Genomic DNA, 27,982 nt, shown 5'->3' with positions numbered 1-27,982 from the left:
AACAGGGAAATGGGAGGTACTTCCTGAACATTTTAGGGAAAGTCTACATTTTGGGGGGATAATGTGGTATAATTAAAATGGCATAAGCATGTCTTATCCAGAACAAATAACAATGTTCGTGAATAATTTAAGACAATACAAATAATGACACTTCCTGTGTGTCTAAATCCAGTCCCAGCCATGTGTTTCACAGATTTTGCTATCGCCACTGTCTAGACTTTCTAGAAGATCCCTCAATGCAAAACACGCGCGGGAATCTGTCCTGTACTTTGACAACAGTTTCGTTCACCAGTTCGTACAGTAAGTTTCATTCTTTGCTATTCTTCCTAGCTAAGTGAGTAAAATAAAGTACTTGATGTAGGCCACGCTTCCGTGACAATCCACTCGAACAATATTTCAAGTTAGACAGTTAACGTAAGTAGCAGTAGTCACCTAGCCAATTTCTCAACCTAACAATGTTAGCTACTTATTTTTATTGAACATTTTTAACTAGGCAAGTCAGTTAAGAATACATTCTAATTGACAATGAAGGTCTACCCGGACGACACATGGCAAATTGTGCGTTGTGACACACCTTGGAATCGAACCAGAGTCTTTAGTGACTCCTCTTAATTAACACTGAGATGCAGGGCCTCAGACCGTAGCGCCGCTCGGGAAGCCCTCGAGGGCAACTTGCGCTAGTAACATTGCAGGCTGTAAAATGGCCTGCTAACCATGAATTTCAGCGTCATGTCATCATCAAGTGGCTTTTAGCCCGTGTCTGAACAGTTTAGCAAGCTACACGCCCTTTGACGTGAACCCGCCTTGTCTGATACAGTAACGTCAACGATAAAATAAAAAAAAACTAAACCAAGATAGACCTCAACCTTTTTTTATTATTTTTATTATTATTATTATTTTATTTAAAAAAAAATCAAATCAATACATAAAGCACATGAGGGAACACAAGCATACATATATTACAAACAATAGACAATCGAGTTAGGGGGTACAATATCACATTACAATTACACAAGGACCTTAAGGGACATGCATATACTTACAAAACAGCTTTTTTGTTAGTAGAGCATTTAACCGTCTTAAAATACAGTTCAATTTATTTTTGTAGGGTACGAAAATGTGGTTTTCTGTTTGTAAATTTACATTTGTGTATATGAAATTTGGCCAAAAGAATAAGAAATTACATAAAAATGATTCCGCTTATTTCTATTGTATGTAAAGAATCCAAACAGTACATCTCTCCACAATAGTGTAAAATCTTCATAAATGCGTTCAATTATAAACCTACTGATGTCTTGCCACAGTTTTCTTACATGCATACAATGCCATGATAGACCTCAACCTTTCTTTTCCAATTGGAACAAATGAGTCATAGTGGGCATAACAAACAAGGAGGTGGGCAGAGCCAACAACGAGCTAGCAAGATCCTATTGGCTCGTTCTAGCATACATCTGCATATTTCCATTAGGCAACACCTCCAATGTGAAGTGCGCATTAACTAAATTCACGTTTTCTCTCCTAAACAACACAATTTTTTAAAAACCTTTTTTTCAAAGGGTAAAGTCTAAAAAAAACGTAGTCCACTCTGTTCATATCAAATTCTAGTTTTGGGAACAGAATACGGTATTGAAACATTCGTTACTTCTTCCACAGCTAGTGGGCTTCGGGAAACGCCAAGCAGATGCTTCACATGTATGCATCGGGTGAAATATATTTCTCATTGTTCTATCTGTGGTAACATTTTTACAGAGGATGATGCGAAAGAAGAGACGCTCCTCTGTGGACAAAAGCGAAAGTGCTGCACCACCAGATGTGTCAAGTAAGGCTCCCAAACAAACCAAACCACCAGACTGTGTTTGTTTTTGACCTGTCTCATGTCATGAGTACAATGCACAAACTAGCTCGCTACATGTACTGTCTGTCAGTTCATTAGTGCTCTTTCCCCTCCTTCATTCAGAGTCCAAGAAGAGTAGGACCACTGGCCATCAGTCCAAGACCACGGCTCAGGAGGACACCAGTATTGACTCAGTATTTGGCCAATTTCTGCACGAGGCTGGTGTTATCTTGAGACAGGGCAGTACATCCAATGAGATTAGTAAGCAAGACACACACCAACATCATCAGCATATTGACTGACTATTGTTTTAAACTGGCAATTGTTGGATAATGCATAATTGTATTGCTTTGTAAGCTGTGGACCAAGTGGTTTTCCAAAAGAGACTGCAGCAACGTCTGAAAAAGAGTCCTAGATACCCCAGTGTGAGTATAATGTTTCAAATACTCTTTGGTGTTGTACATTCTGTAAAACGTGTTGCCTAATAAATCAGGCTGTGATACCACCATGGTTACACAGTGAGTTTAATGCCATACTTTTGTTTGGAACATGCCCCTTCATGAGCTTGACGATCCAGAATGTTGAATAACATTTCATTTGAACGTACTCTATTGGTTGTTTGTGTGGTTGGTCCTTATTCGGGTAGAAAATGGAGAAGAAATATCCACAAGAAACCATTACTAACCCAACTTTTCAAAACACTGTTACTGTCGTTGAGATTTCGATCACCTGGTACGTGCTCAAAACCATGTAGACACCTGCAAGACTTTGGTTAGTTGGCATGCATCGTGTGCTTGTACTTCCGTTTTGTGCGTGTGCCTTAGATGATGAGCAAACAGACTGTGATAACCACAAACTGAGACCCGCATTTTGAAGTTGGTTTAATAATACTTTCCTGTGGGTATTTTGACTCCTATTTTCACTGGGAGAAGGATGAAATCAGAGGACAAGAGGTAGTATGTCCAAATGAAGTTTATTCAGAAATCTGACTTGTAGGGACTGTTTGGAATTTTTGAATCTTAATGTTAGAGCCGAGAGTGGACAGTCCACAATAAAAATTGTAAAGGCTATAAAGCGTGCCTAATTTTCTAACCTTGATGGCCAACAGATTGTGCAGGAGTTCATCACAGGACTGGAGTCTCACATTGAGGATCCTGAGAGGTTCAGGAACTGCCTCCTCCCCTGTGTACCACGCCTGGCCGATGGGGACTCAAGGTAATCCCACACAGCCCTAAGGATACCATGGTACCTGGCTCTCTGTGGGGGCCACCAAATTCTAATAAACCTTTGCTTAGTGTCGGTATAACATTTTGTAATTGTTTCATGGAAACATAAATGTCGTTATGATTGTGTCACTTTGTGTCCTGTCTGTGGTCCAGCTCTGTCAGCTCATTTCAGGAAAGTCTGCTGCGCATGCTGCTGGGGATCGAGATGCTGCAGGTATGACAGCCTCTCTCTATGCAAAAACACACTGGCCTGAGTAGTGTCTGAACTGTGAGGTCTTTCCTTGGTATGAACTTTGAAACCCACATGTTCTTTTCTTTTTGTTCTAGGTTTTGGTAATCAACACTTTGTTTGAGAAGCTTCCCGAGTTCATGTTTGATGGGTAAGTGCTTTAAAAAAACAAACATTTTGTTTGTAGCCTTACACATACAAGTTGACTATATAGATTTTCTTGTACTCTAACCAAATGACCCTTTACATTTGCCTTTCTATTCCCTGTAGTGCCGGAGAGGATGGTCTCAATATCCCTCGTGTTATTGTCAACCAGCTCAAGTGGTTGGACAGAATTATAGACAGCAAGGTACTCATATTACTATGACAGCAGATCTAACCTATTGTCTACACTTATTCCACCTGTATATTCCCACTAAGTAGCAGGACTTGACTGACTTCCTTCTGACCTAATTGTACCCTGTCGCTATAGGAGTTAGCAGGTAAGCTGATGCAGCTGGTTTCTGTGGCGTCGGTTGAGATACAGTGTGACATCATCACCAGTCTGCCAGAGATCCTGGAGGACTCCCAGCACAGTGACATTGCCAGGGAGCTAAAGTGGGTGGAGCCCTGTTAGAGGCAGTCTTGTGTGGTAATATGTGATGTCATGATAAGATAGTCCCAGTGATGTGAACATCTGCTGTATCTACCCCCATTCTCTCTCTCTCCTTTCTTCTTTAGCGCCTTACTCCAGGAAAACACTCAGCTGACTGTGCCAATCCTGGATGCCTTCTCAAGCCTGAATCTGAGCTCCACTCTGTTGGCTGAGGTAGCCCTACACACACACAAACACACTCATAGTCTATAGTCCATTTATTGTTGTTTCTGGCTAAAGCTCTCATTGGGGAGTCAATAAGAGTAGAATTACACTGTGTTGGATCTGTTCAATTATTCATGATGTGTTCACAGCTCAGGGCTTATTTATGCAAAGGTGTATTTCTGTTACGTTCGTTAGGCGCAGCGGCTGCTTAGTTCCACATTATTTATTAGGAAGTGAAACTAAGCAAAGACAAAAACAAATAAACAATAAACTAACAACGAACCGTGACGACAGAGTTTCTACGTGCACTAACTCAAAACACAATATCCCATAAACACAAGTGGGAAAAACCGCTACTAATTAGAGACAATGATTACAAGCTGCCCCAAATTGGGAATCATACAAATCACCAACATAGAAAACAAACTAGAACACCACATAGAAATAAACAAACTAGATCACCCCCAGTCACGCCCTGACCCACTTCACCATAGAGAAACAATGGCTCTCTATGGTCAGGGCGTGCCAATTTCACTCATTACACTGACATCATTTGTCCGTGTAACAATTATGCTATTGACTGATGTCCTATGTACCTACAGTTATCCTGAGGAAATTTCATCAAGTGGCTTGTTGACTAATAGCTGTCTTATGAGTAACTATGGTCCTTACTTAGATGAGACAGTAATTTTCTATTTACACACACATTTGTTTTGCATCGACAATGTGCTCCTTTACCACAAAGTTGTACCAAAAATCAATACATTAAAACAATACAGACAATATTGCACACCCCATAATGTACATTTTGTCCTAAAACGTCTGTGGTCCTGTGTGTCAGGTACGTGTGTCTGTCATGGCCACCCTGTCTGCTGTCCAGCTGGAGGACCTGCCTGTGGTGGTGAAGTTCATCCTACACTCCATCTCTTCCTCAGACGCCCTAGAGGTCAGAGGTTACACACAGTGCTGTCCTTGCATGTAGTCTTGCACTTCTCTTTCTAATAACAAGAACAAATGAAAAAGTGCCTCAAAGTTTCTATATTACCACCACACAAAATGTTTCCCCATTACAGACTACAATCTGCAGTGATGATGATGTGTATTGGTCTCACTGAGTGGTGCCGTGTTCTCTGTGGGGTATCAGGTGGTGTGTGACCTGCGTAAGAAGCTGGAGTTGGAGCTGTGTGTTCTCCCTCCGGTGCTGCAGGCTTCTCAGAGCCGCATGAAGAGCAAGGGGACAACCGAGTGAGACATTTTGCACCAACACCAATACCCTCCTAATCTCTGCAGAGCACCATTGCATACTGTTATGAATCCACATAGCACTACCTTTAGTGGGATTTTATATTTACAGTTATTCTAAATGGCAAGGCTGTTTCTGGTCACATTTTTCCATCAGGTCCTCCAACACCTCAGCATCCAGCAGCAGCCAGGACAGTGTTGCCTTGGTGTTGGATGGCATTAAGTCTGCAGTGCGCTTCCAGAAGACCACCTCTGAGGCCTGGCTTAAGGTAGGGAGAATAGGAAACTCTACAGGTGTTATATCAACAGCCAGTTACTATTTCACCATGTAACTCTCCCTGTGTTGTTCTGCAGGCTATAGAGAATGTCGACACAGCAGAGGATCACAAGGTAAGTCGGACACATCTTTCTCGGATTCTCCTCTCTATTCCTACAATTTCATACGGGCTGGTACTTGGCAGATGACTCGTTGATCCTGTGTGCACGTGTGTATTTGTGTGTCTGTCGGTCAGGTCATTGACCTGCTGGTGCTGTTCATCCTGCACTCCACCAATGCCAACCACAGCCGGCGTGGAGCTGAGAGGGTGCTGAAGGTCAAAGTGAGAGCGGGACAAATCCAGGAGGCTCTGCTACAGAAAACGTTCAGGGGCTATGCACAGGTGGGAAGGTCCTGTTTACAGTAGTCCTGTCTGTCTCTAAGTGAAGCTTGTCCTTAGCCCCATTCTTGTCCCTATTGTCGCTGCTAAATAGAACTCTGTCCGAGGGCAGAACGGTGCTAACTTTGAACATCAACTGACAAGCTAGTGGCTGCAGGTTTGTGTGTGATGACGTGGGCTTTGTCTATAAATGAAATCCGTGGAATACAAAACAAAAATTGGGCCAAATAGATATATCTCTTAGGCCCAATTTTTGCTTTGTATTCTAATGATCTACAGTTGAAGTCGGAAGTTTACATGCACCTTAGCCAAATTCATTTAAACTCAGTTTTTCACAATTCCTGACATTTAACCCTAGTACAAATTCTCTGTCTCAGGTCTGTTAGGATCACCACTTTATTTTAATAATGTAAAATGTCTGAATAATAGTAGAGAATTATTTATTTCAGCTTTTATTTCCTTCATCACATTCCCAGTGGGTCAGAAGTTTACATACACTCAATTAGTATTTGGTAACATTGACTTTAAATTGTTTAACTTGGGTCAAACATTTCAGGTAGCCTTCCACAAGCTTCCCACAATAAGTTGGGTGAATTTTGGCCCATTCCTCCTGACGGAGCTGGTGTAACCGAGTCAGGTTTGTAGGCCTCCCAGCTCACACACGCTTTTTCAGTTCTGCTCACACATTTTCTATGGGATTGAGGTCAGGGCTTTGTGATGGCCACTCTAATACCTTGACATTGTTGTCCTTAAGTCATTTTGCCACAACTTTGGAAGTATGCTTGGGGTCATTATCCATTTGGAAGACCCATTTGCGACCATGCTTTAACTTCCTGACTTTGCTTCAATATATCCACATAATTGTCCTTCCTCATGATGCCATCTATTTTGTGAAGTGCACCAGTCCCTCCTGTAGCAAAACACCCCCACAACATGATGCTGCCACCCCTGTGCTTCACGGTTGGGATGGTATTCTTCGGCTTGCAAGCCTCACCCTTTTTCCTCCAAACATAACGATGGTCATTATGGCCAAACAGTTCTGTTTTTGTTTCATCAGACCAGAGGACATTTCTCCAGACAGTACGACCTTTGTCCCCATGTGCAGTTGCAAACCGTGACTTTTTATGGCGGTTTTGGAGCAGTGGCTTCTTCCTTGCTGAGCGGTCTTTCAGGTTATGTCGATATAGGACTCGTTTTACTGTGGATTTAGATACTTTTGCACCCGTTTCCTCCAGCATCTTCACAAGGTCCTTTGCTGTTGTTCTGGGATTGATTTGCACTTTTCGCGCCAAAGTACGTTCATCTCTAGGAGACAGAATGCATCACCTTCCTGAGCGGTATGACGGCTGCGTGGTCCCATGGTGTTTATACTTGCATACTATTGTTTGTACAGATGAACGTGGTACCTTCAGGCGTTTGGAAATTGCTCCCAAGGATGAACCAGACTTGTGGAGGTCTACAATTATTTTCTGAGGTCTTGGCTGGTTTCTATTGATTTTCCCATGATGTCAAGCAAAAAGGCACTGAGTTTGAAGGTAGGCCTTGAAATACATCCACAGGTACTCATTGACTCAAATGATGTCAGTATCAGAAGCTTCTAAAGCCATGACATAATTTTCAGGAATTTCCAAGCTATTTAAAGGCACAGTCAACTTAGTGTATGTAAACTTCTGACCCACTGGAATTGTGATACAGTGAAATAATCTGTAAACAATTGTTGGAGAAATTACTTGTCATGCACAAAGTAGATGTCCTTACCGACTTGCTAAAACTATAGTTTGTTAACAAGAAATTTGTGAAGTGGTTGAAAAACAAGTTTTATGACTCCAACCTAAGTGCATGTAAACTTCCGACTTCAACTGTATATGCACTACCATTGAAAAGTTGGGGTGACTTAGAAATGTCCTTGTTTTTGAAAGAAAAGCACTTTTTTTTGTCCATTAAAATAACATCAAATTGATCAGAAATACAGTGTCGACATTGTTAATGTTGTAAATGACTCTTGTAGCTGGAAACAGTCTATATAAAATCAGCCATCTACATAGGCGTACAGAGGCCCGTTATCAGCAACCATCACTCCTATGTTACAATGACACGTTGTGTTAGCTAATCCAAGTTTATAATTTTAAAAGGCTAATTGATCATTAGAAAACCCGTTTGCAACTATGTTAGCACAGTTGAAAATTGTTGTTCTGATTAAAGAAGCAATAAAACTGGCCTTTAGAGTAGTTGAGTATCTGGAGCGTCAGCGTTTGTGGGTTCAATTACAGGCTCAAAATGGCCAGAAACAAAGCACTTTCTTCTGAAACTCGTCAGTCCTATTCTTGTTCTGAGCAATGAAGGCTAGAAGCTGAGAAATTGTGAGAAATTGCCAAGAAGCTGAAGATCTCATACAATGCTGTGTACTACTCCCTTCACAGAATAGCGCAAACTGGTTCTAAACAGAATAGAAAGAGGAGTGGTAGGCCCCGGTGCACAACTGAGCAAGAGGACAAGTACATTAGTGTCTAGTTTGAGGAACATATGCCTCACAAGTCTTCAACTTGCAGCTTCATTAAATAGTACCCGCAAAACACCAGTCTCAACGTCAACAGTGAAGAGGCGACTCTGCCTAGAAGGCCAGCATCCCAGAGTTGCAAAGAAAAGGCCATATCTCAGACTGGCCAATTAAAATAAAAGATTAAGATGAGCAAAAGAACACAGACACTGGACAGAGGAACTCTGCCTAGAAGGCCAGCATCCCGGAGTCGCCTCTTCACTGTTGACATTGACTGGTGCTTTGCGGGTACTATTTAATGAAGCTGCCAGTTGAGGACTTGTGAGGCGTCTGTTTCTCAAACTAGACACTAATGTACTTGACACACGAACAAGGACATTTCTAAGTGAACCCCAAATGGTAGTGTATGTGGACACCCCTTCAAATTAGTGGATTTGGCTATTTCAGCCATACCCGTCGCTGACAGGCTTATAAAATCGAGCACACCGCCATGCAATCTCCATAGACAAACATTGACAGTAGAATGGCTTTTCTGAAGATCTCAGTCACTTTCAACGTTGCACTGTCATAGGATGCCACCTTTCCAACAAGTCAGTTCGTCAAATTTGTGCCCTGATAGAGCTGCCCTCGTCAACCGTAAGTGCTGTTATTGTGAATTGGAAACGTCTAGGAGTGACAGCTGCTCAGCTGCGAAGTGGTAGGCCACACGAGCTCACAGAACGGGACCGCCGAGTGCTGATGCTCATTGCGCGTAAAAGTCTTCTGTTCTCAGTTGCAGCACTCACTACAGAGTTCCAAACTGCCTCTGGAAGCAACGTCAGCACAAGCACTGTTCGTCGGGAGCTTCATGAAATTATTTTCCACTTCCGAGCAGCCGCACACAAGCCTAATATCACCATGGGCAATGCCAAGCATCGGCTGGAGTGGTGTAAAGCTCACCGCCATTGGACTCTGGAGCAGTGGAAACGCAATCTCTGGAATGATGACTCAAAACTTCACCATCTTGCAGTCTGATGGACTAATCTTGGTTTGGCGGATGCAAGGAGAACGCTACTTGCCCTAATGCATAGTGCCAGCTGTAAAGTTTGATGGAGACAGAATAATGGTCTGGGGCTGTTTTTCATGAGTCGGGTTAGGCCCCTTAGTTCCAGCGAAGGGAAATCTTTATGCAACAGCATACAATGACATTCTAGATGATTCTATGCTTCCAACTTTGTGGCCACAGGAAGGCCCTTTCCTGTTTCAGCATGAGAATTCCCCCATGCACAAAGCAAGGTCCATACAGAAATGGTTTGTCGATCAGTGTGGAAGAACTTGAAGGGCCTGCACAGAGCCCTGACCTCAACCCAATCGAACACCTTTGTGATGAATTGGAACGCCGACTGCGAGCCAGGCTTATCGTCCAACATCAGTGCCCGAGCTCACTAATGCTCTTGTGGCTGAATGGAAGCAAATCCCCACAGCAATGTTCCAACATCTAGTGGAAAGCCTTCCCAGAAGAGTAGAGGCTGATGTAGCAGCAAAGGGGGTACCAACTCCATATTAATTACCAGGATTTTGGAATGATGTTCGACGAGCAGTTAGTTGTCCACATACTTTTAGTCATGGAGTGTATTTGCTCTCTTCATTGCATCACCAGACAGCGCTCTGACTGATGTGTAGGCTACTTCTCTGTGGTGTAGTTTTTGTCTGATAGAAAGTTCAAATGCGAGATGAACTTCAAACAAACATTAGGAAATGTCGCTGACTACATTCTGTCTATTATACACAGAAAAATGATGGCCATGCATTGGTTTTTTGCAAAAAAATATCTTGCTTTTTCATTGTGAGCTAATTTACTTGTGGCTGCTAGCAAAATAGCTTTGCACTTCTTTGTCTGTTGACATCTGATGTTGTACTAAACTATAGTTGCACACCCCTTATCTCTGATGGAAACCACTGGCCTATCTTTGACTTCACCATCTATTGTTATCGCCAAAGTTTTGGCATCTTTCATAAATTGCGACCGCGAATCTGCGGAATAAATAGTTAGAAAGAATAAGATTAAGTTCCGTTAATATGGTTAACTTTTAAAAGATGGCTGGTATGCTTTTTTCTACATTGTAATGGACACGGTGCAACCTTTAGTAGGTAACGTTAGGCTGCTGGCAGGCTTCAGTACAGCAAAACCAAGTTAGCCCGTGCTCATGGTTCTCAAAGGGGAAAGTGTACTTATAGGCTAGAATGACTTTGCTCATGGTCATGCACCCTGCAAATTGCATCTAACTATAAATTCCTTGAGTTTTATTTTGCGGATGCTTTTTCATTATCTGGATAGACACTTGTGGTTTCTAGCTAACGCTAAACCAATCAAAGCAGTGGAGTCAAAACCATCTGTCTTGGGGGGAGCTGGTTTGCAAAATGCTATCATGTGATGCAATTATACCATTTATAAAATGGTCAGAGATAGCGTATTCAGGAAGTTGTCAGACCCCTTGACCTTTTTCACATTTTGTTATGTTTCAGCCTTTTTCAAAAATTTGATTAAATACATTTTTTCCTCATTAATTTACACACAATACCCCACAATGACAAAGTGAAAACAGGTTTTTAGAAATGTTTGCACATTTATTAAAAGTAAACATCTTATTTACATAAGTGTTCAGACCCTTTGGTTTGAGACTAGAAATTGAGCTCTGGTGTATCCTGTTTCCATTGATCATCCTTGATGTTTCTACAACTTGATTGGAGTCCACCTGTCGTAAACTCAATTGATTGGACGTGATTTGAAAAGGCACACACCTGTCTATATAAGGTCCCACAGTTGACAGTGCATTAACAAAGCCATGAGATCGAAGGAATTTCCGTTGAGCGCCGAGACAGGATTGTGTTGAGGCACAGATCTGGGGAAGAGTACCAAAAACTGTCTGCGGCGTTGAAGGTTCCCAAGAACACAGTGGCTTCCATTATTCTTAAATGAAAGAAGTTTGGAACCACCAAGACTCTTCCTAGAGCCGGCCGCCCGGCCAAACTGAGTAATCAGTGGAGAAGGGCCTTGGTCAGGGAGGTGACCAAGAACCTAATGGTCACTCTGACATACCACTCTGGTGGAGTGCTGCAGGGATGGTTGTCAATCAGGCCATTATGGTAGAGTGGTCAGACGAAGCCACTTCTCAGTAAAAGGCACCTAAAGACTCTCAGACGATTGAAAAACATGATTCTCTGGTTTGAAGAAACCAAGATTTAACTCTTTGTCCTGAATGACAATCGTTATGTCTGGAGGAAACCTAGCACCATCCCTACGGTGAAGCATGGTGGTGGCACCATCATGCTGTGGGGATGTTTTTCAGAGGTAGGGACAGGATCGAGGGAAAGATGAACGGAGAAACGTACAGAGAGATACTTGATGGAAACCTGCTCCAGAGTGCTCAGACTGAGACTAAGGTTCACCTTCCAACAGAACAACAAGTGACTTTGAGACAAGTCTCTGAATGTCCTTGAGTGGCCCAGCCAGAGCCTTGAACATCTCTGGAAAGACCAGAAAATAGCTGTGCAGTGACGCTCCCCATCCAACCTGACAGAGCTTGAGAGGATCTGCTGAGAAGAATGGGAGATACTCCCCAAATACAGGTGTGCCAAGCTTGTAGTGTCAAACCAAGGAAGAATCGAGACTATAATCTCTGCCAAAGGTGCTTCAACAAAGTGTAAAGGGTCAGAATGCTTATGTAAATGTGATATTTCAGTCATGTATGTATAAATTTGAAAACATTTCCAAACACCTGATTTTGCTTTGTCATTGTGGATAATTGTGTGTAGATTGAGGGAAAATTAGTATTTTAAATAAAATTGAATGTAAACATTTTTGGAAAAAGTCGAGGGGTCTGAGTACTTTCCGAAGGCACTGTATAATATATATACAAACATGCATATATATATATATATATATATATATATATACAGAATAATAAAATAAAAAGTGGAATTTGAATAATTATCCAATGGATTATGATAATCTCCTGTTTTTATTTGCTCCATGGCTCAGGTGGACACAAGGCTATTTGGCTCATCTCAGTCACAAAGAGGAATAGCATTGCATTGGTTTCTGATGTATAAACAATGCCATGCCGGTGGATGGTAACATTCAAATAAAACCCAGGCCTGAAACAAAATAAGGCTGAAAATAAGTAATTTGTCATCAAAGAAAAGACACCGCATTTACACAGATTTGCACAAAGTGGGCATTTCGGATTTGTCTCTTCAAGCCCAAATATATGATACTTTGTCTAAAACAATGATTTATTGACTTAAATCATTGTGTAACATCATGGGTAAGCTCTTTCAGCTCGAAAAAGTGGATTTCTACTAATGTGGGCGTTTTTAAAGTTCTAATATTGTAGAGAATCCATTAATAATTGTATGTGATTCATAATGACATGGGGCAAAGAAAACAACTCAGTTTAGACATTCATTTAGTAGCGCTCTCTTGAAGTGACCCATATTTACTACATTCTAGAGCAGTGAGTGAATGTCCTATGGTATATAGCTGAGGGATGGAACTGGGGCTGAGGAAAGGGAAGCCGATTTGAGAAAATAAGTAGTATGAGGTAAAGATGAGCTGTGTGACTGAGGTGTTAATGTGGTGCTAATGCTGTGTGTGTTTAGGTGATGAGAGGTTACTTTCCCTCCATCTTGGCCCTGGCCCAGAGTCTGCTGCGTTCCCCTGACCCTTGTGTGGTGCCCTTCGGTGGACACATGTACAGACTCTCATTCACTGCCTTTGACTCCTACTGCCAGCAGGTCTGTGCGTGTGTGTAGAAATGATGTCTTTATGCATGTGTGCTGGCTAAAATATGCTTCACTTGTACTCATTTCCATTGTCAAGCGTTTTCAGTTCTTGTTCTCTGTGTGAGTGTACAGGAGTATGGTTATTTCTATTGTTTTCTATTAGGAGGTGGTGGGCTCCCTGGTGACCCATGTTTGCAGTGGCGTGGGTGGTGAGGTGGACGTGGCTCTGGAGCTGCTTTGTGGCCTGGTGACAGAGAAACCCTCTGAGATGGCCCTCTACGCTGTCTTTGTCAAGGTGAGGATTCAACTGTCCCCATGACATGTTTCCAATGGATCACAAGCCATCTATCTATCTTCTGTATTTGACTGAGAGCAGGGTCGGTGTTACTAACCTCTCCCTGGTGTGTGTGTGTGTGTGTGTGTGTGTCTGAAGGGTATCCTGGACTACATGGAGAACCTGACTCCCCAGCAGATCCGCAGGCTCTTCCACCTGCTCAGTGGCCTGGCCTTCGGACAGCAGCAGCAGGGCACACACATCCAGGTGAGGGTCACTGTGGGTCAATCAAGGATATATAGGCCTATTTAATTTCTATGGGAGCAACACCGAAGACAGTGCTGTGAAACAACCACACCACAGAGATGGTAGGTAATGTGGTGCCATGTTTTTATCTGTACATTATTCCTTGTATTGCTTGTATCTTTCTCCCTGTGTCATTCATTATGCCACATATCCACATCTGCTTCCTCTGTCTCTGTTCTCAGGATGACATGCACATAGTGGTCCGTAAGCAGCTCTCCAGCACCGTGCCCAAGTACAAGCGCATTGGCATCATCGGTGCTGTCATGGTGGTGGGCAGCATGGGGGCCAGCAGGTAGAAACTGCTGCCCTCTCACATCCACTCTGCACTTACCAGACTCAATCCTGTTAGCTCCTGGTGGAAACGATGCCTCTCATTTTTCCACTTAGTGGGGAGACTTATTGTGCCTCAGTATCCATTTAGTAAATTCTGAGTCTTCTCTCTCTAGGCCCAAAGTGGAGGATTCTCAAGGTGGCACATTGCCCAAGGAGACATACAGACAGGTGAGTGGTATAGGCAGGACCACTGTCTATGTACAGTCTGAGTGAAGGGCTGATGCACTCTTAAGAGTTTTCCTTTCCTGGTGCTGGGAGAATGCCTGTAAGTGGATGGTGTGTGCTACTCTATATGCATAAGTGTGTGCTGACCTATCTGTGTAGGTGACGGCCCTGCTGGAGCTGGTACGGTCGTGCAGTGAAAGCTCTCCTGAAGCTGCTGCTCTCTACTATGATGAACTAGCCAACCTGGTCCTCACCTGCACTCTGGACCCTCTGGTGCAGGTCTGTCTGCCTCTCACATAAACCCCCAAGACACACTTTATAGCTCTTTTATGGTCCTCTTTCGACGATACTTCACCTTTTTTATAAACCAAATGGACCCTTTTTATTGTAGATGTTATGGCAACTCTGGGACACTGCCATATTTAAAAGGGTAGCAATTAACCCTGCCACTGTGCGTCTGGTGTGTTCACGCAGGCCTGGATAGGGAAGAGTGTGCTGGAGGACTTCCAGGAAGACTTTGTGGTGGATCTGGGACCAGATATAACTGGGTGAGTGGTGCACTACTGCCCAGGGACTGGGTGTGGAGGTAATATAGGTCAACTATATACGGCTGGCAGAAAGTCATTACAGAACTGTACTTATGATGTCTTGACATTTCAAGAAACTCATCAATGTGTATTTTGTAAATAGTGTGTTATGTAGGCAGTTTCCCTGACCATGTAACCGGGTCCCAGTAATAACCTACCTTCTTCTCTTCCTCCCCTTGTATGTCCTAGGTCCTTCCCCTTCCCCGCCTGTATGATGTACAACCTGGATGATGAAGAGAGTCAGGGAGGCATTGCTATCAACCTGCTGCAACTACTGTCTGATGACCTCCAACACAAGGGGGAGCTGTGGAGCCAGACTGGGAACAACAAGACCCAGAGGTCAGACACTACATTGGCTACAATTTTGATTATCTAATGTAAAACAATGCAGAATGTCCATACAGAGTTGAATCATGATGTGATATGGATAAAGCAATAGTGTTATTGAATGTTTTGAAGTGGAGCATCTTAACAGTGTATTTCTCTCTTATGTGTGGTTCTGTAGGCGAGTGTCTCCTCTGTGCCTGTCTCCGTTCTTCCGGCTGCTCAGGCTGTGTGAGGAGCAGCAGCACCAGGGAGACCTGGAGGAGATCGATGCCCTACTGGGTGAGGAGGAATCCTGATGGAGCAGAGACACGCATGAACTGGTTCTCACTGGGCCAAAAAGTCTACTGAACTATGTCCAAGTACTCAATAGTCACATTTTGATAAACAGAAGGTGCTCTTTGGTAAAAGGGCTAAATTGGTTATCAAAAAGAAAGGAGGACCCAAGGCACTCTTCATATAATTAAATAAAATGCCTTTATTTGTATGGCATGTTAAAGTTTTATGTTCAATGGAAACAAAGTTTTTTAAACTTCATTTCCATTGAACATGCCATACGAATAAAGGCATTTTAATTAATTATATGAAGAGTGCCTTGGGTCCTCCTTTCTTTTTGATAACCAATTTAGCCCTTTTACCAAAGAGCACCTTCTGTTTATCAAAATTCGACTATTGTGTGCCTTAGCAGTGCTTCTCATACTCCTCTTTTTTTCTGTATGTACAAGTACTTTTGAACGTGAGAACACTTCAGGCACTGTAGATCATGTATGGCTACATGGCAGTTTCGACACGGCCTGCTGGGAGTGTATGAGATCTGCTCTGGTTCTTGCGGTTCTAAGGGGAGTCTGTGTGTGTGGGTGTCTGTTTGCAGGCTGCCCTCTGATCTTGACTGACATGGATGTGGTGGAGAAGTCAGAGAGCCTGTCCAAGCCTGAGAGAGAGTTCCTCTGTGGCCTGCTATTCCAGACCATCAACTGGTTTAGAGAGGTTACCACAGATCTGTCTTAGACAAGAGAATTCTGGTCTATAGCGAGATACATATATTTGGTGTGGAGTCCGTATGATTTCTTTGTGTTGTATATGCCAATGTGAGTTTATTTTTGCGCACAGACCTTTAGAGAGAGAGAGTGTGTGTGTGTGTGTACAGGTTGTGAATGCATTCTGCAGTCAGAAAGACCCTGAGATGAAGATGAAGGTGGTGACTCGTCTTCAGAACATCACCTACCTCCAGACTCTATTGGAGAGGACTTTGGCAGGTACTATACTGCACACGTGTTTTATCAACACTTTTCTGATCATAATGTTTCAATCTTACACACTTTAGAAAATGTGAAAATTCCATGGTCTGTTTATTTGACAATCCCTGCTTTTTTGTTTCCATTAATTCGACCGTTCCTGCTTTTTTTGTTTCAGCAACCCCTGGCTATGCCCCTCCTCTAGCCAACTTTGATGGGGAGAGTACAGAGGGAGCTCCAGTGTCTAGCTCCTCTGCTGCTCCAAAGAAGGGAAAGAAAGGTAAGCAAATCTAAAAGGGACAACTCTGTATACTGACCAGGGAAAATATCATTATTTTCTTCTTTTTCCTGAGATGAGATTCAACACTTATTGTGGTGGTTGTCTTGCAGAGGGTGCTGGTAAGAAGAGGAAAGCCCCTGCTAAGAACCCGTCAGCAGACAGCTCTCAGCTGGAGGAGGGCACGGAGGCAGAGGAGACCCAGCAGGTGAACACACACAGACCTCTGACCTCTCACCTACGTCACATTATGTGACTCTTACAGAACTCTCTTTACTAGGGAATTCAATTATATTTTTTGGTGTTCCTTCTACCCCTGCAGGACGATGCAGAGAAGGAGAAGGTTCAGGAGGCCACTAGGCCTGGGGTCAGTCTGGTTTCCTACCGGCACTTCTTCAGAGAGCTGGACATGGAGGTGCTCAGTGTGCTGCAGTGTGGCCTGCTCTCCCGCTCTCTGCTGGACAGTGAGCTTCACAGTAAGGTAGGACACCACCCAGCCCAGAGCCTGGACACATCACACACACCGTACACCATCAGGGTTGGGCTCTAATTCCATTTGAACACCATGCCAATTTAATGAGTTTAATGGAAATTAATTGACTGAATTGAACAATGATAATAAAGGTGTTAGGCAATTTTCTCTGACTTGACTCCGTTAACACCAAATTGGTCCCAACTGTGTACCCAATAGGTGTCTCATACACATTCAAATAAAGCCAGCGACACTAGTTAGAATCCCTCCAATGTCTCTGTGTGCTGTAAAGAGATGCTGTGGTCCTGTGCAGGTGCGTGAGGAGGTGCAGCTGGGCCCAGCAGAGTTAGTCTTCCTGCTGGAGGATATGTGGCGCAAACTGGAGTTCAGTCTGACTGCTGCCCCTGCCAAGAGAGTCCCATTCTTCAAGGTAGGACACACACACACACTACACTGTGTGAGTCATAACATAAGCTTCTCTTTCATTTTCCACATTGTCTCCTGGCTGCAGGGAAAAACAGACAAGAGCGTGGGCTTCTCCCACCTGCAGCAGAAGAGCCCTAAGGACATCGCTGCCTGCTGTGTCCAGCTGCTGCCCACCCTCTGCACCCACCTGGAGAACTGCCACAATCACTTCCAGGTATAAATGTATTTTGCCTGGCACACATTTAGCTCATTGTTTGTAGTGTCCCTCTTTGTGACACTTTCCTGCTGTGTGCAGACTCTTCTGTCTGAGAACCAGGGGGTGGTGGACGCCTCAGGCCTGGATGTGAGAGAGCATCAACTGCTGTCCTCAGCCTACCAGCTCCTCCTACAGGTTCTACACACCACCTTCAGCTGGTCAGTCACACCTCGACACAACACCACCTGCACACTCCTGCCTTTCAGGACAGTATCATCACAGGGCCTCACCTTCAACAAAATGACAATTACTCAGGGTTTGGCAACTGTGGTCCCGGAGAGGTTGGTGTTGTTTTGCTCCATTTGTGCATTCGGAAAGAACTATTCACTTTTTAAACATTTTGTTACGTTAAAGCATTATTCCAACATTGATTAAATAGTTTTCCCTTATCAATCTACAAACAATACCCCATAATGACAAAGCAAAAACATTTTTTTAAAGATTCATTAAGAAAAAACTGATCACAAGTATTCAGACCCTTTACTCTGTTGTACTTTGTTGAAGCATCTTTGGCAGAGATTACAGCCTTGCGTCTTCTTGGGTATGACGCTACAAGCTTGGCATACCTGTATTTGGGGAGTTTCTCCCATTCTTCTCTGCAGATCCTCTCAAGCTCTGTCAGGTTGGATGGGGAGCATCGCTGCACAGCTATTTTCAGGGCTCTCCAGAGATGTTCGATCGGGTTCAAGTCCGGGCTCTGGCTGGGCCACTCAAGGACATTCAGAGACTTGTCCTGAAGCCACTCCTGCATTGTCTTGGCTGTGTGCTTAGGGTCGTTGTCCTGTTAGGTGAACCTTCGCCCCAGTCAGTTCCTGAGCGCTCTGGAACAGGTTTTCATCAAGGATCTCTCTGTACTTTTCTCCATTCATCTTTCCCTTGATCCTGACTAGTCTCCTAACATCCCTACAGCATGATGCTGCTTCACCGTAGGGATGGTGCCAGGTTTCCTCCAGACATAACGTTTGTCATTCAGGACAAAGAGTTCAATCTTGGTTTCATCAGACCAGGAAATCTTGTTTCTCATGGTCTGAGAGTCCTTTAGGTGCCTTTTGGCAAAATCCAACTGGGCTGTCATGCCACTTTTACTGAGGAGTGGCTTCCATCTGGCCACTACCATAAAGGCATGAGTGGTGGAGTGCTGCAAGATGGTTGTCCTTCTGGAAGGTTCTCCCATCTCCACAAAGGAACTCTGGAGCTCTGTCAGAGTGACCATCGAGTTCTTAGTCACCTGACTAAGGCCCTTCTCCCCCAATTGTTCAGTTTGGCTGGGCGGCCGGCTCTAGGAAGAGTCTTGGTGGTTCCAAACTTCTTCCATTTACGAATGTTGGAGGCCACTGTGTTCTTTTGGGACCTTCAATGCTGCAGACATTTTTTGGTACCCTTCCCCAGATCTGTGCCTCAACACAATCCTGTTTCGGAGTTCTATGGACAATTCCTTCGACCTCATGGCTTGGTTTTTGCTCTGACATGCACTGTCAACTGTGGGACCTTATCATAGACAGGTGTGTGCCTTTCCAAATCATGTCCAATCAATTGAATTTACCACAGGTGGACTCCAATCAAGTTGTAGAAACATCTCAAGGATGATCAATGGAAACAGGATGCACCTGAGCTCAATTTCGAGTATCATAGGAAAAGGCTTGGAATATTTATGTACCGTTGAAGTCAGAAGTTTACTTACACCTAAGCCAAGTGCATTTAAACTCTGTTTTCTCAATTCCTGACATTTAATCCTAGCAAAAATTCCCTGTCCTAGGTCAGTTAGGATCACCACTTTATTTTAAGAATGTGGAATGTCAGAATAATAGTAGAGAGAATTATTCATTTCAACTTTTCTTTCATCACATTCCCAGTGGACATTCCCAGTGTGTCAGAAGTTTACATACACTCAATTAGTATTTGGTAGCTTTATCTTTAAATTGTTTAACTTGGGTCAAATGTTTCCGGTAGCCTTCCACAAGTTTCCCACAATAAGTTGGGTGAATTTTGTCCCATTCCTCCTAACAAAGCTGGTGTAACTGAGTCAGGTTTGTAGGGCTCTTTGCTCGCACACTTTCAGTTCTACCCACACATTTTCTATAGGCTAGAGGTCAGTGCTTTGTGATGGCCACTCTAATACCGTGACTTTGTTGTCCTTAAGCCATTTTGCCACAACTTTGGAAGTATGGTTGGGGTCATTGTCCATTTGGAAGACCCATTTGTGACCAAGCTTTAACTTCCTGACTGATGTGTTGAGATGTTGCCTCAATATATCCACATCATTTTCCTCCATCATGATGCCATCTATTTTGTGGAGTGCACCAGTCCCTCCTGCAGCAAAGCACTCTCACAACATGTTGCCACCCCTGTGCTTCACGGTTGGGATGGTGATCTTCGGCTTGCAAGCCTCCCCCATCTTCCTCCAAACATAACGATGGTCATTATGGCCAAAAATGTGTATTTTTGTTTCATCAGACCAGAGGACATTTCTCCAAAAGGTACTCTCTTTGTCCCCATGTTCAGTTGCAAACCGTAGTCTGGTTTTTTTATGGTGGTTTTGGAGCAATGGCTTCTTCCTTTCTGAGCGGCCTTTCAGGTTATTTCGATATAGGACTCGTTTTACTGTGGATATAGATACTTTTGTACTGATTTTCTCCAGCATCTTCACAAGGTCCTTTGCTGTTGTTCTGAGATTGATTTGCACTTTTCGCACCAAAGTACGTTTCATCTCTAGGAGACAGAACACATCTCCTTCCTGAGCGGTATGACGGCTGCATGGTCCCACGGTGTCTATACTTGCGTACTATTGTTTGTACAGATGAACGTGGTACCTTCATGCGTTTGGAAATTGCTCCCAAGGATGAAACAGACTTGTGGAGGTCTGCAATTTTATTTTCTGAGGTCTTGGCTGATTTCTTTTGATTTTCCCATGATGTCAAGCAAAGATGCACTGAGTTTGGAGGTAGGCCTTGAAATACATCCACAGGTACACCCCCAATTCACTCAAATGATGTCAATTAGCCTATCAGAAGCTTCCAAAGTCATGACATCATTTTCTTGAATTTTATTGTGTAGATTGAGGATTTAACATTTTTTAAATCCATTTTAGAATAAGGCTGTAAAGTAACAAAATATGGATAAAGTGTAGGAGTCTGAATACTTTCCGAATGTACTTTGCCTGATTCAACATTTGGGAATCCGGTGTGTTAGTGGGCTGCAACAACACCTGCACACACTGTCTCTCCAGGACAGGTTTTTCCTTCTCTATGGATCTGGTCGCTGTAGCCTATGGTCCTGTCAGTTGTATCAGTAGTTCGTGTGAATCACACTAGTCTCTGTTTGTCAGGTCTGGTTTCTCCCAGCCAGAGCACCGTGGCCTGCTGAAGAAGACTCTGGGAGTGTTGGCTGACCGCTTGAAGGAGGGAGGGCCTGAACTGACCATGGACCAGCTCATAAAGTGAGTGGAGAAACATTCCCTGTCAGATCAGACAGCTCTGGGGGTGTGTGTGTGTGTGTGTGTGTGCACAGTATGGTATAACTGTTCTCCCTATCTCTGGTCTTCAGACACAGCTTTGAGTACCTGCTGAACTTCCATAGCACGGTTCCTAGCCTCAGCATAGCTCTCTGTCTCTCCCAGCTGCTTAGCACTGTGGCTGATAGAGGAGGGCACCAGGCTACATACAGGGAGCAGACTGGTGAGACACACACTCCATCTATTTCTATATGATTGATGCAACAGTGAAATTGACTTTATCAGGATCAATTCTATGACAATCCAGCGAATTCTGAAGATTTATTGATGTTCTGAAAAGTGTCATTTTCAATGAGGATCAGTTCAGCATAGAACGGTCTCTCCCTCTAGCAACCCTAGCCCGGCGGTTCCTGTGCCAGGAGTGGGTGACTACCAGCGGAGACAGAGAGAAAGGACCCAAACACAACGAGACTCTCCAAACTCTCCTCAGGTGTGTCTCACAAGGATTCACTGATCATGTAGAGCAGATTAATAAATTAAAGGGATACGTTGTGGATTTGGCAATGAGGGCCTTTATTTACTTCCCCAGAGTCAGATTAACTCGTGGATGCCATTTTTATGTCTGCGTGCAATTGAGTGGAAGTTGCTAACTAGCGCTAGCACAATTGCTAACTGATTTCGTGATTGCGCTAGTTAACATTGGCTTACAAAACTACCTCTTAACTTCCTTTAGTACTGGACACCAAGTCATAAAGCTGGTATCCACTGGTTTCTCACTCTGGGGAAGTAGATACATCCCTTTAAGTATCCCTTTAAGGTGGCCATGGCATGTCAGTATACTGCAAACACTGGAAAGGGTCATTTACTCTATAGGGGAGTCCCGACAGCCTTGTAACCTCATTTATTGCAGCTCTTCTACTGCTATTGTGATTGCCATGCTCCCAATAGCTTTAAGGTGAAAGATAATATCCATGGTGTTCATGATGTTTGAGTTCCCTCCTCTCCTCTACACTCTCCTTCTCTGTAGTATTTACCTGGAGCACACTGATGATGTTCTGAAGGCGGTGGAGGAGATAGCTGGAGAGGGCATCCCTGAGCTCCTCAACTCAGCCAAAGATGGCAGCTCTAGAACTTGGCCCACTCTCAACAGGTAGATGCTGGTACATATGTGTGTACTACTACCCACTATCTCTCCTGACCTCTACATACGAGTGCCCTGTTTGCCTTTGTTCCCCTCTTTTTTCTCTCTCTCTCTCTTGTCCCTCTCTCTCTAGGCTGACGTTCCTGGTGTTCTATAAGGGGATGATGGGAGTGCTGGAGAAGGCTGTGAGGAAGATTCCCCCTGGCAGAAACAGTGACAACACTGAGGTACACAGTTACCCAACATGACGCACAGTCACAGACAAAAACAGAGGAACTGCCAGTGGAGCAAGGCGGTGCTAGTAGCCATCGTGCAGTGACTATGATACACTTGTGTGGGACTGCATACATTCAGCAAGTATTTTGTGTGTGATTTTAAAGGGACATTATTAACCCTTTGCTGTGTCCAGGTGATGAGTGAGAAGCTGCTGACATGGAACCTGGCTGTCAGAGACTTCCACATCCTGGTCAACCTGGTTAAGGTACTGAGTATGTTTACACTGGGAGCTAGTCATGAATGGGTTAAGACTTATTCAAACACATGATGTATCTAATATGTGTTATGATTGTTCAATTCACTTTGGAAGATGCATGGCTGGAAAGCGTTTAGATGACTATGCCCACACTAAACGACAATAGGGCCGAGACGATACCAGTATTGGAATATTTTTTTTTTCCATGACAAAAATGAAAACACGAAGCAGACCAAACTTTGGTCCTGCTGTATGTAAAATATTGTGTGCTACAGCTTGGACAATAAATAAATGTGACTCTGGATGTGACAACATAATGTTTGTGTCCAACATTAGGGCTGTTTTCCTAAATCTGCTCTGTGTTTTGTTTCCTTGCCAAGATACTAACGAGTATCGCAGGACTGGTATTGTCCCGGCCCTAAATGGCAAGCATGTCGAGATGTTTTCCCCTGTTCCCCTGTTTCCTCATGTTTTATGCCTCTCCAACACGCACTCTGGATGGAGGGAGATTAAGACATCTGTCATGCTCTGCTGGCTCCATGCCCAGCGTGTACATGTGCAGGGGAGTGTGTGTACGCGTGTGCAGGGCTGTGTGCATGTGAATTGGCTGACTGGGTTTGGGTGTTGAGAAGCTATATGTAATGTGTGTAATCTATTGTGTCCCCTTCATCTTCCCTCGTCAGGTGTTTGACAACAGACCAGTGCTCAATGTGTGCCTGAAGGTGAGTCTCAGCACATTGGCATTTTCTCTGCCTGCCATATTGTCAGACACATTCCATAACTAATGACATTATATTAATTGGCTTTTTATGTTGTTATTGTTGCTAGTATGGCCGTCTTTTCCTGGAGTCTTTCCTGAAGCTGGGGATGCCATTGTTGGATTTCAGTTTTAAAAAGCACAAGGTATAAGCCAAAAGACTGAGGGAAAAATACTAGAGAGAATGGTTTATTTCAAACATTACATGGTGTCAATAGTAGCTCATGTTGAATTATTTGACTCAATTTATAATAGTCATAAATACTAGAGCCCTGCACGGGCATGAATTTCAATCCCGAGGCACGCCTATGCCCGTGTCGTTCAGGTCCTACCCTACCCAGGCCTGATTGCTTTTGCCAAATTAAAGGCCCGGCACAAAATCAGAAATAACTTCCTCCATCAGTAAATCCATTGGCTGTTCCTCTGTCACTCGCTCCCTACCCGCTGTTCACTCTGCACGTGCTCAGCTCATGGCGGCTCTGAATCTGTGAGTAACCATAGCAGCGGCTCCATTTGGGAATCTGCTCAATGAAGAGACATGAGATCAACTCAAGGAACATTATTTTCTGTGAAATAATCTCTTGTGTTATTTTATGACACCATGTTATAATCTTAGTCAGGTATGATTGTACTACGCAGCAGAGCACAGAGCACGAGTAAATGGCTCAGCTTCAAAAAGTTTGATCAATTTAGTGATACCCGAGTCCCTACCCTCGTTATTGATGAAGAAAACAGGCCCTAACCCCAACGCATAATGTCGGGCTCGGGTCGGGTAGCAGAGCCCTAATAAATACATAATACAACAGAAATCCATCAACACAATAAATCTACAACTTTAAAATAGTCAGTCCTGCGGTTGTTCAGTGTAATTTGGTGTGACTGTTTGTGTGTGTCCGCTCTGTCTCAGGAGGATGTCCAGAGCCTGCTGAAGACCTTCCAGCTCAGCACCAGGCAGCTCCACCACATGTGTGGACACTCCAAGGTACAACTCAGCCTCCAACACTGCTCCTGTCCTCGCCACAGAAACCTATATATATATATATGTATGTGTGAAGTCTTGATTATGAGGATGTGTGTGACATGAAAAGGCATGTTTTGTCATACTATTTGTGTGTGGCTACCTGTGGTGTTGTTTCCCAGATCCGCCAGGACACCATCTTGACCAACCACGTGCCAGCCCTGAAGAAGAGCCTGGAGCAGTTTGTGTACAGAGTGAAGGCCATGCTCACCCTCAACCACTGTCAGGAGGCCTTCTGGCTGGGTAACCTCAAGAACAGAGACCTCAAGGTACTGGATGGGCCACTTGCTGCTGCACTGAGAGGGGTCTCATCGTGTGTGTCAAGGGTGAAATTGTGGTGTAGATATTGGGGGGGGGGACAAATTGTAGACGGGGGTCCTCCCTTGTAATATTTTTTTTTACCCTTTAAAACAGTGAACGGATTATTAATTAAGTTATTTCAAGGGTACTATTAAGACACAAAATATGAAGAGTGAGTTTTATTATAGTTGCCTACCTTATGTTTAAATATAGTAATTGAATGTGAAAATACCATGGACAAAGACTCCCGAGTGGTTCCAGACCGTATTCTGTCAGCATCCACTCTGTCATTCTGAAAGTTTTCCTTCTAATGACAGAAGCGCAGACGACTTGGTACTGTTTTGGTGCGTTCGTTTTTAGCTTGCCAGCGGTCCAGGGTCAGTGCCAGCGGCGTTTTCATCTTGTTAAACTTGAGCAGCCCCAAAATTATTCCAGACCATGTGGAAAACCAGAATGAACGTACCATCTTTTCTTCTTCAATCTGAGCTAGATGGACAGTGCTCTGACCCAATGAGAATAGGGGGTCCCAAGGGTGGCCAATCATATTTCAGGCGGGGCTGGTAGCCAACCCCCACCCTCTGATTGAAATTAGTGGGGAAGGGGTGGGAATAGACTGGCTGTCTATAGGCTGAGTGGAGTAGAGGCAGCACCTACGTTTTGCCTTGGGGCAGAGAGAAATGTACAGTTTTATGTTATTCTATACATTTTGTCATGAGTAATAGAATTTAGCAGTTTTTAAGCTAATTTCCTGCAATTACACATATAGAGAGAGAAAAATGTACTGTTTTATAGCTCATCTAATGCTATTCTTCACATTTTGCCGTGTTCCTTTGTGTTGCAGGGTGAAGAGATCCTCTCTCAGCGCTCACAGGGGAGTGATGAAGAGGAGGAGGCAGGCTCCCCGCTTCCTCAGGAGCAGTCAGAGGATGAGGTACTGGTCATAATTGACTTTTAAAGCTACTGTATTGAGTTAAATTATTTTAGCAATTACATTTATCTTTGCTACATCTTTGATTGAAACACAATGTTCTAAATTCACATTAAAAAAAGAGACAAGCTGTTTTTTAACCTTTAATTTTCTGCAAGCTTTCTGTCTATTGCAATCCCAAGAACAGGTAGATTTGTATAGGATCCTCAAATCAAATTTTATTTGTCACATGCGCCTAATACAACAGGTGTTGGTAGACCTTACCTTGAAATGCTTGCTTACAAACCCTTAACCAACAATGCAGTTTAAGAAATGGAGTTAAGGAAATATTTACTAAATAAAAGAAAGTAAAAAGTAACACAATAAAATAACAATAACTTGGCTATATACAGGGGGTACAGGTACTGAGTCAATGTGCAGGGGTACAGGTTAGTCAAGGTAATTTGTACATGTAGGTAGGAGTAAAGTGACTATGCATCTTTATGTAACATTGAGGTTTTACAGGCAGCTGATGGGGAAATGGGCAGCTGTGTGTGGAACACTGGGCTGTTAAGATAAGTTGTACTGTTTCTGTTCCTGGTTAATGAATTACTGGCAAGATCTAGGAAACAACAGTGAGGCATGTTCAGGAGCACTGAGTCCTGCTGTTAGTTGGGAGATTTTCGGTACAGCAGTGTTTCCCAAGTCCAGTCCTCGAGTACCCCCAACACTTAAAAAAAAATATGTGTATATATATATTTTTAAATTATAATTTTTTTAGCCCCAGACAAACTCAACTCATTGATTCGTAGACCAGTTGAATCAGGTGTGCTAGTACAAGGCTACAACAATAACGTGTGCTTTTAGGGGTAGGACCCGATTTGGGAAACACTGTTGTACAGTAACCCTTTAAAACACTGCTCTGTGTGTTTCTCACAGAGGTACATCCCTGCTTGCAAAGGGAGATGTTTTCCAGCCCAATGCCCTGCTGTGACAGAATCACCAGAGATTTAGAATTTCTACTGTTTCTTTCAGGCCCAGGAAAGCGACTCCGATGGGAAGAAGAAAGGCAACCGGAAGGCAGAGGGGGACGATGATGAAATCACAGATGACTCCGATGATTAGGACAACGTGGGGGAATACTGTCATCTCTGTGACCTGCATTTTTGGTGTCAACAGACTCTAACCTTGCATAACCCATATCCCTTTGCCCCCTCAGATAGGAATAGGTCAGGGAGGACAAAGAGGGGATTCCTAGTGCCTTGCTGCCATTGAGAAAATAGACAATTAGGGGATTACTGGGGAAGGAGGGGTCACTATGTTAGTGAATGTTATAAATGCTGCAAACCGCATTAGGGAGTGCTGAACTAATGCAGACACTAAGGTTTGAGACTGAGATAATGTAATAAAATTCTGATGTTGCAGAAAGCTGTTGAGTGAAGTTTGATTGACCTTTTAAGATACACTGAGTGTAAAAAACATTATGGACAACTTCCTAATATTAAGTTGCATATATGTTTGAATTGTCAAACTGATCTTCATTGGGAAGGCAGATAAAGCGTTTTTATCAAAAGCAATCACTTTTGGATGGGAAAAAGAATCCTACTCATTACTCTGCGTGCTTAATATACATTACTTTAGTTTTTTGCTTTTTCATGCCGGGGGGCAGCAGGTTCCAATATATATCTGATACATTTTTCACCCTGTACTAACTAAGCCTACCTGTGTGCTCTGGACATCTTAATCGAATCACCTCAATTTTTGTAAACATGAGAGCGCGTTAGTATATCTACTTTTTTTCTGTCAAAAATGCTAACATTTTGTTTATGAACTGGGTCCCTGGATGATGGATCAACTGATACAGTGTGATTTACTGTATCATTCCAATACAAATAATAAACAAGTTAGTCTTGTTTCCAGTCTGACAAGCTTGATTGATTGTGTGAAGCTGTAGTAAATAATGTACCCAGCTCATTGTTCAGGGAACATACACCGTTCCCACACCATGGGATGCGGTGGTATAGTTTCGTGCCA

General features: G+C 43.4%; 1 protein-coding gene across 3 annotated transcripts; it reads left to right on the top strand.

Annotated features, from left to right (window-relative positions):
• The first annotated feature begins 95 nt into the window (after nt 1-95).
• fancd2 (FA complementation group D2) lies at nt 96-27,863 on the top strand. 3 transcript variants are annotated; one of them, XM_029683241.2, is made up of 44 exons: nt 96-300; nt 1,750-1,819; nt 1,958-2,095; nt 2,192-2,259; nt 2,943-3,049; nt 3,214-3,274; nt 3,388-3,440; nt 3,560-3,638; nt 3,762-3,886; nt 4,010-4,097; nt 4,930-5,034; nt 5,233-5,333; nt 5,488-5,599; nt 5,685-5,720; nt 5,843-5,989; nt 13,125-13,259; nt 13,411-13,542; nt 13,681-13,788; nt 14,010-14,119; nt 14,274-14,328; nt 14,485-14,604; nt 14,800-14,873; nt 15,102-15,251; nt 15,418-15,518; nt 16,108-16,223; nt 16,384-16,492; nt 16,650-16,751; nt 16,862-16,956; nt 17,071-17,229; nt 17,534-17,650; nt 17,732-17,860; nt 17,942-18,060; nt 21,228-21,338; nt 21,446-21,576; nt 21,744-21,843; nt 22,381-22,503; nt 22,628-22,721; nt 22,904-22,975; nt 23,650-23,688; nt 23,795-23,869; nt 24,631-24,705; nt 24,864-25,010; nt 25,883-25,972; nt 26,984-27,863. In XM_029683241.2, the coding sequence occupies exons 2-44, from the start codon at nt 1,753-1,755 to the stop codon at nt 27,071-27,073; spliced, it is 4,365 nt and encodes a 1,454-aa protein (XP_029539101.1). In that variant the 5' UTR covers nt 96-300; nt 1,750-1,752; the 3' UTR covers nt 27,074-27,863. The 3 variants fall into 3 exon arrangements, with proteins under 3 accessions (XP_029539101.1, XP_029539102.1, XP_064857877.1); XM_029683242.2 differs by lacking the exon at nt 96-300 and adding an exon at nt 396-414; XM_065001805.1 differs by lacking the exon at nt 96-300 and adding an exon at nt 1,605-1,623.
• Nucleotides 27,864-27,982: the final 119 nt, after the last annotated feature.

Source organism: Oncorhynchus nerka, linkage group LG15 (genome assembly GCF_034236695.1).
Source record: "Oncorhynchus nerka isolate Pitt River linkage group LG15, Oner_Uvic_2.0, whole genome shotgun sequence".
Lineage (NCBI taxonomy): Eukaryota > Metazoa > Chordata > Actinopteri > Salmoniformes > Salmonidae > Oncorhynchus > Oncorhynchus nerka.
Note: the sequence above shows the minus strand (reverse complement) of the source record. Positions and strands in the feature narration are given on the sequence as shown.

What these genes read in the sequence shown, in the direction of transcription:
- fancd2 (XM_029683241.2), top strand. Translation starts at nt 1,753, where the DNA reads ATGATGCGAAAGAAGAGACGCTCCTCTGTGGACAAAAGCGAAAGTGCT. An exon ending in CCAAGGAGACATACAGACAG is followed by an intron (nt 14,329 to 14,484) that starts GTGAGTGGTATA and finishes CTATCTGTGTAG; the next exon opens with GTGACGGCCCTGCTGGAGCT. An exon ending in GAAACAGTGACAACACTGAG is followed by an intron (nt 22,722 to 22,903) that starts GTACACAGTTAC and finishes TGCTGTGTCCAG; the next exon opens with GTGATGAGTGAGAAGCTGCT.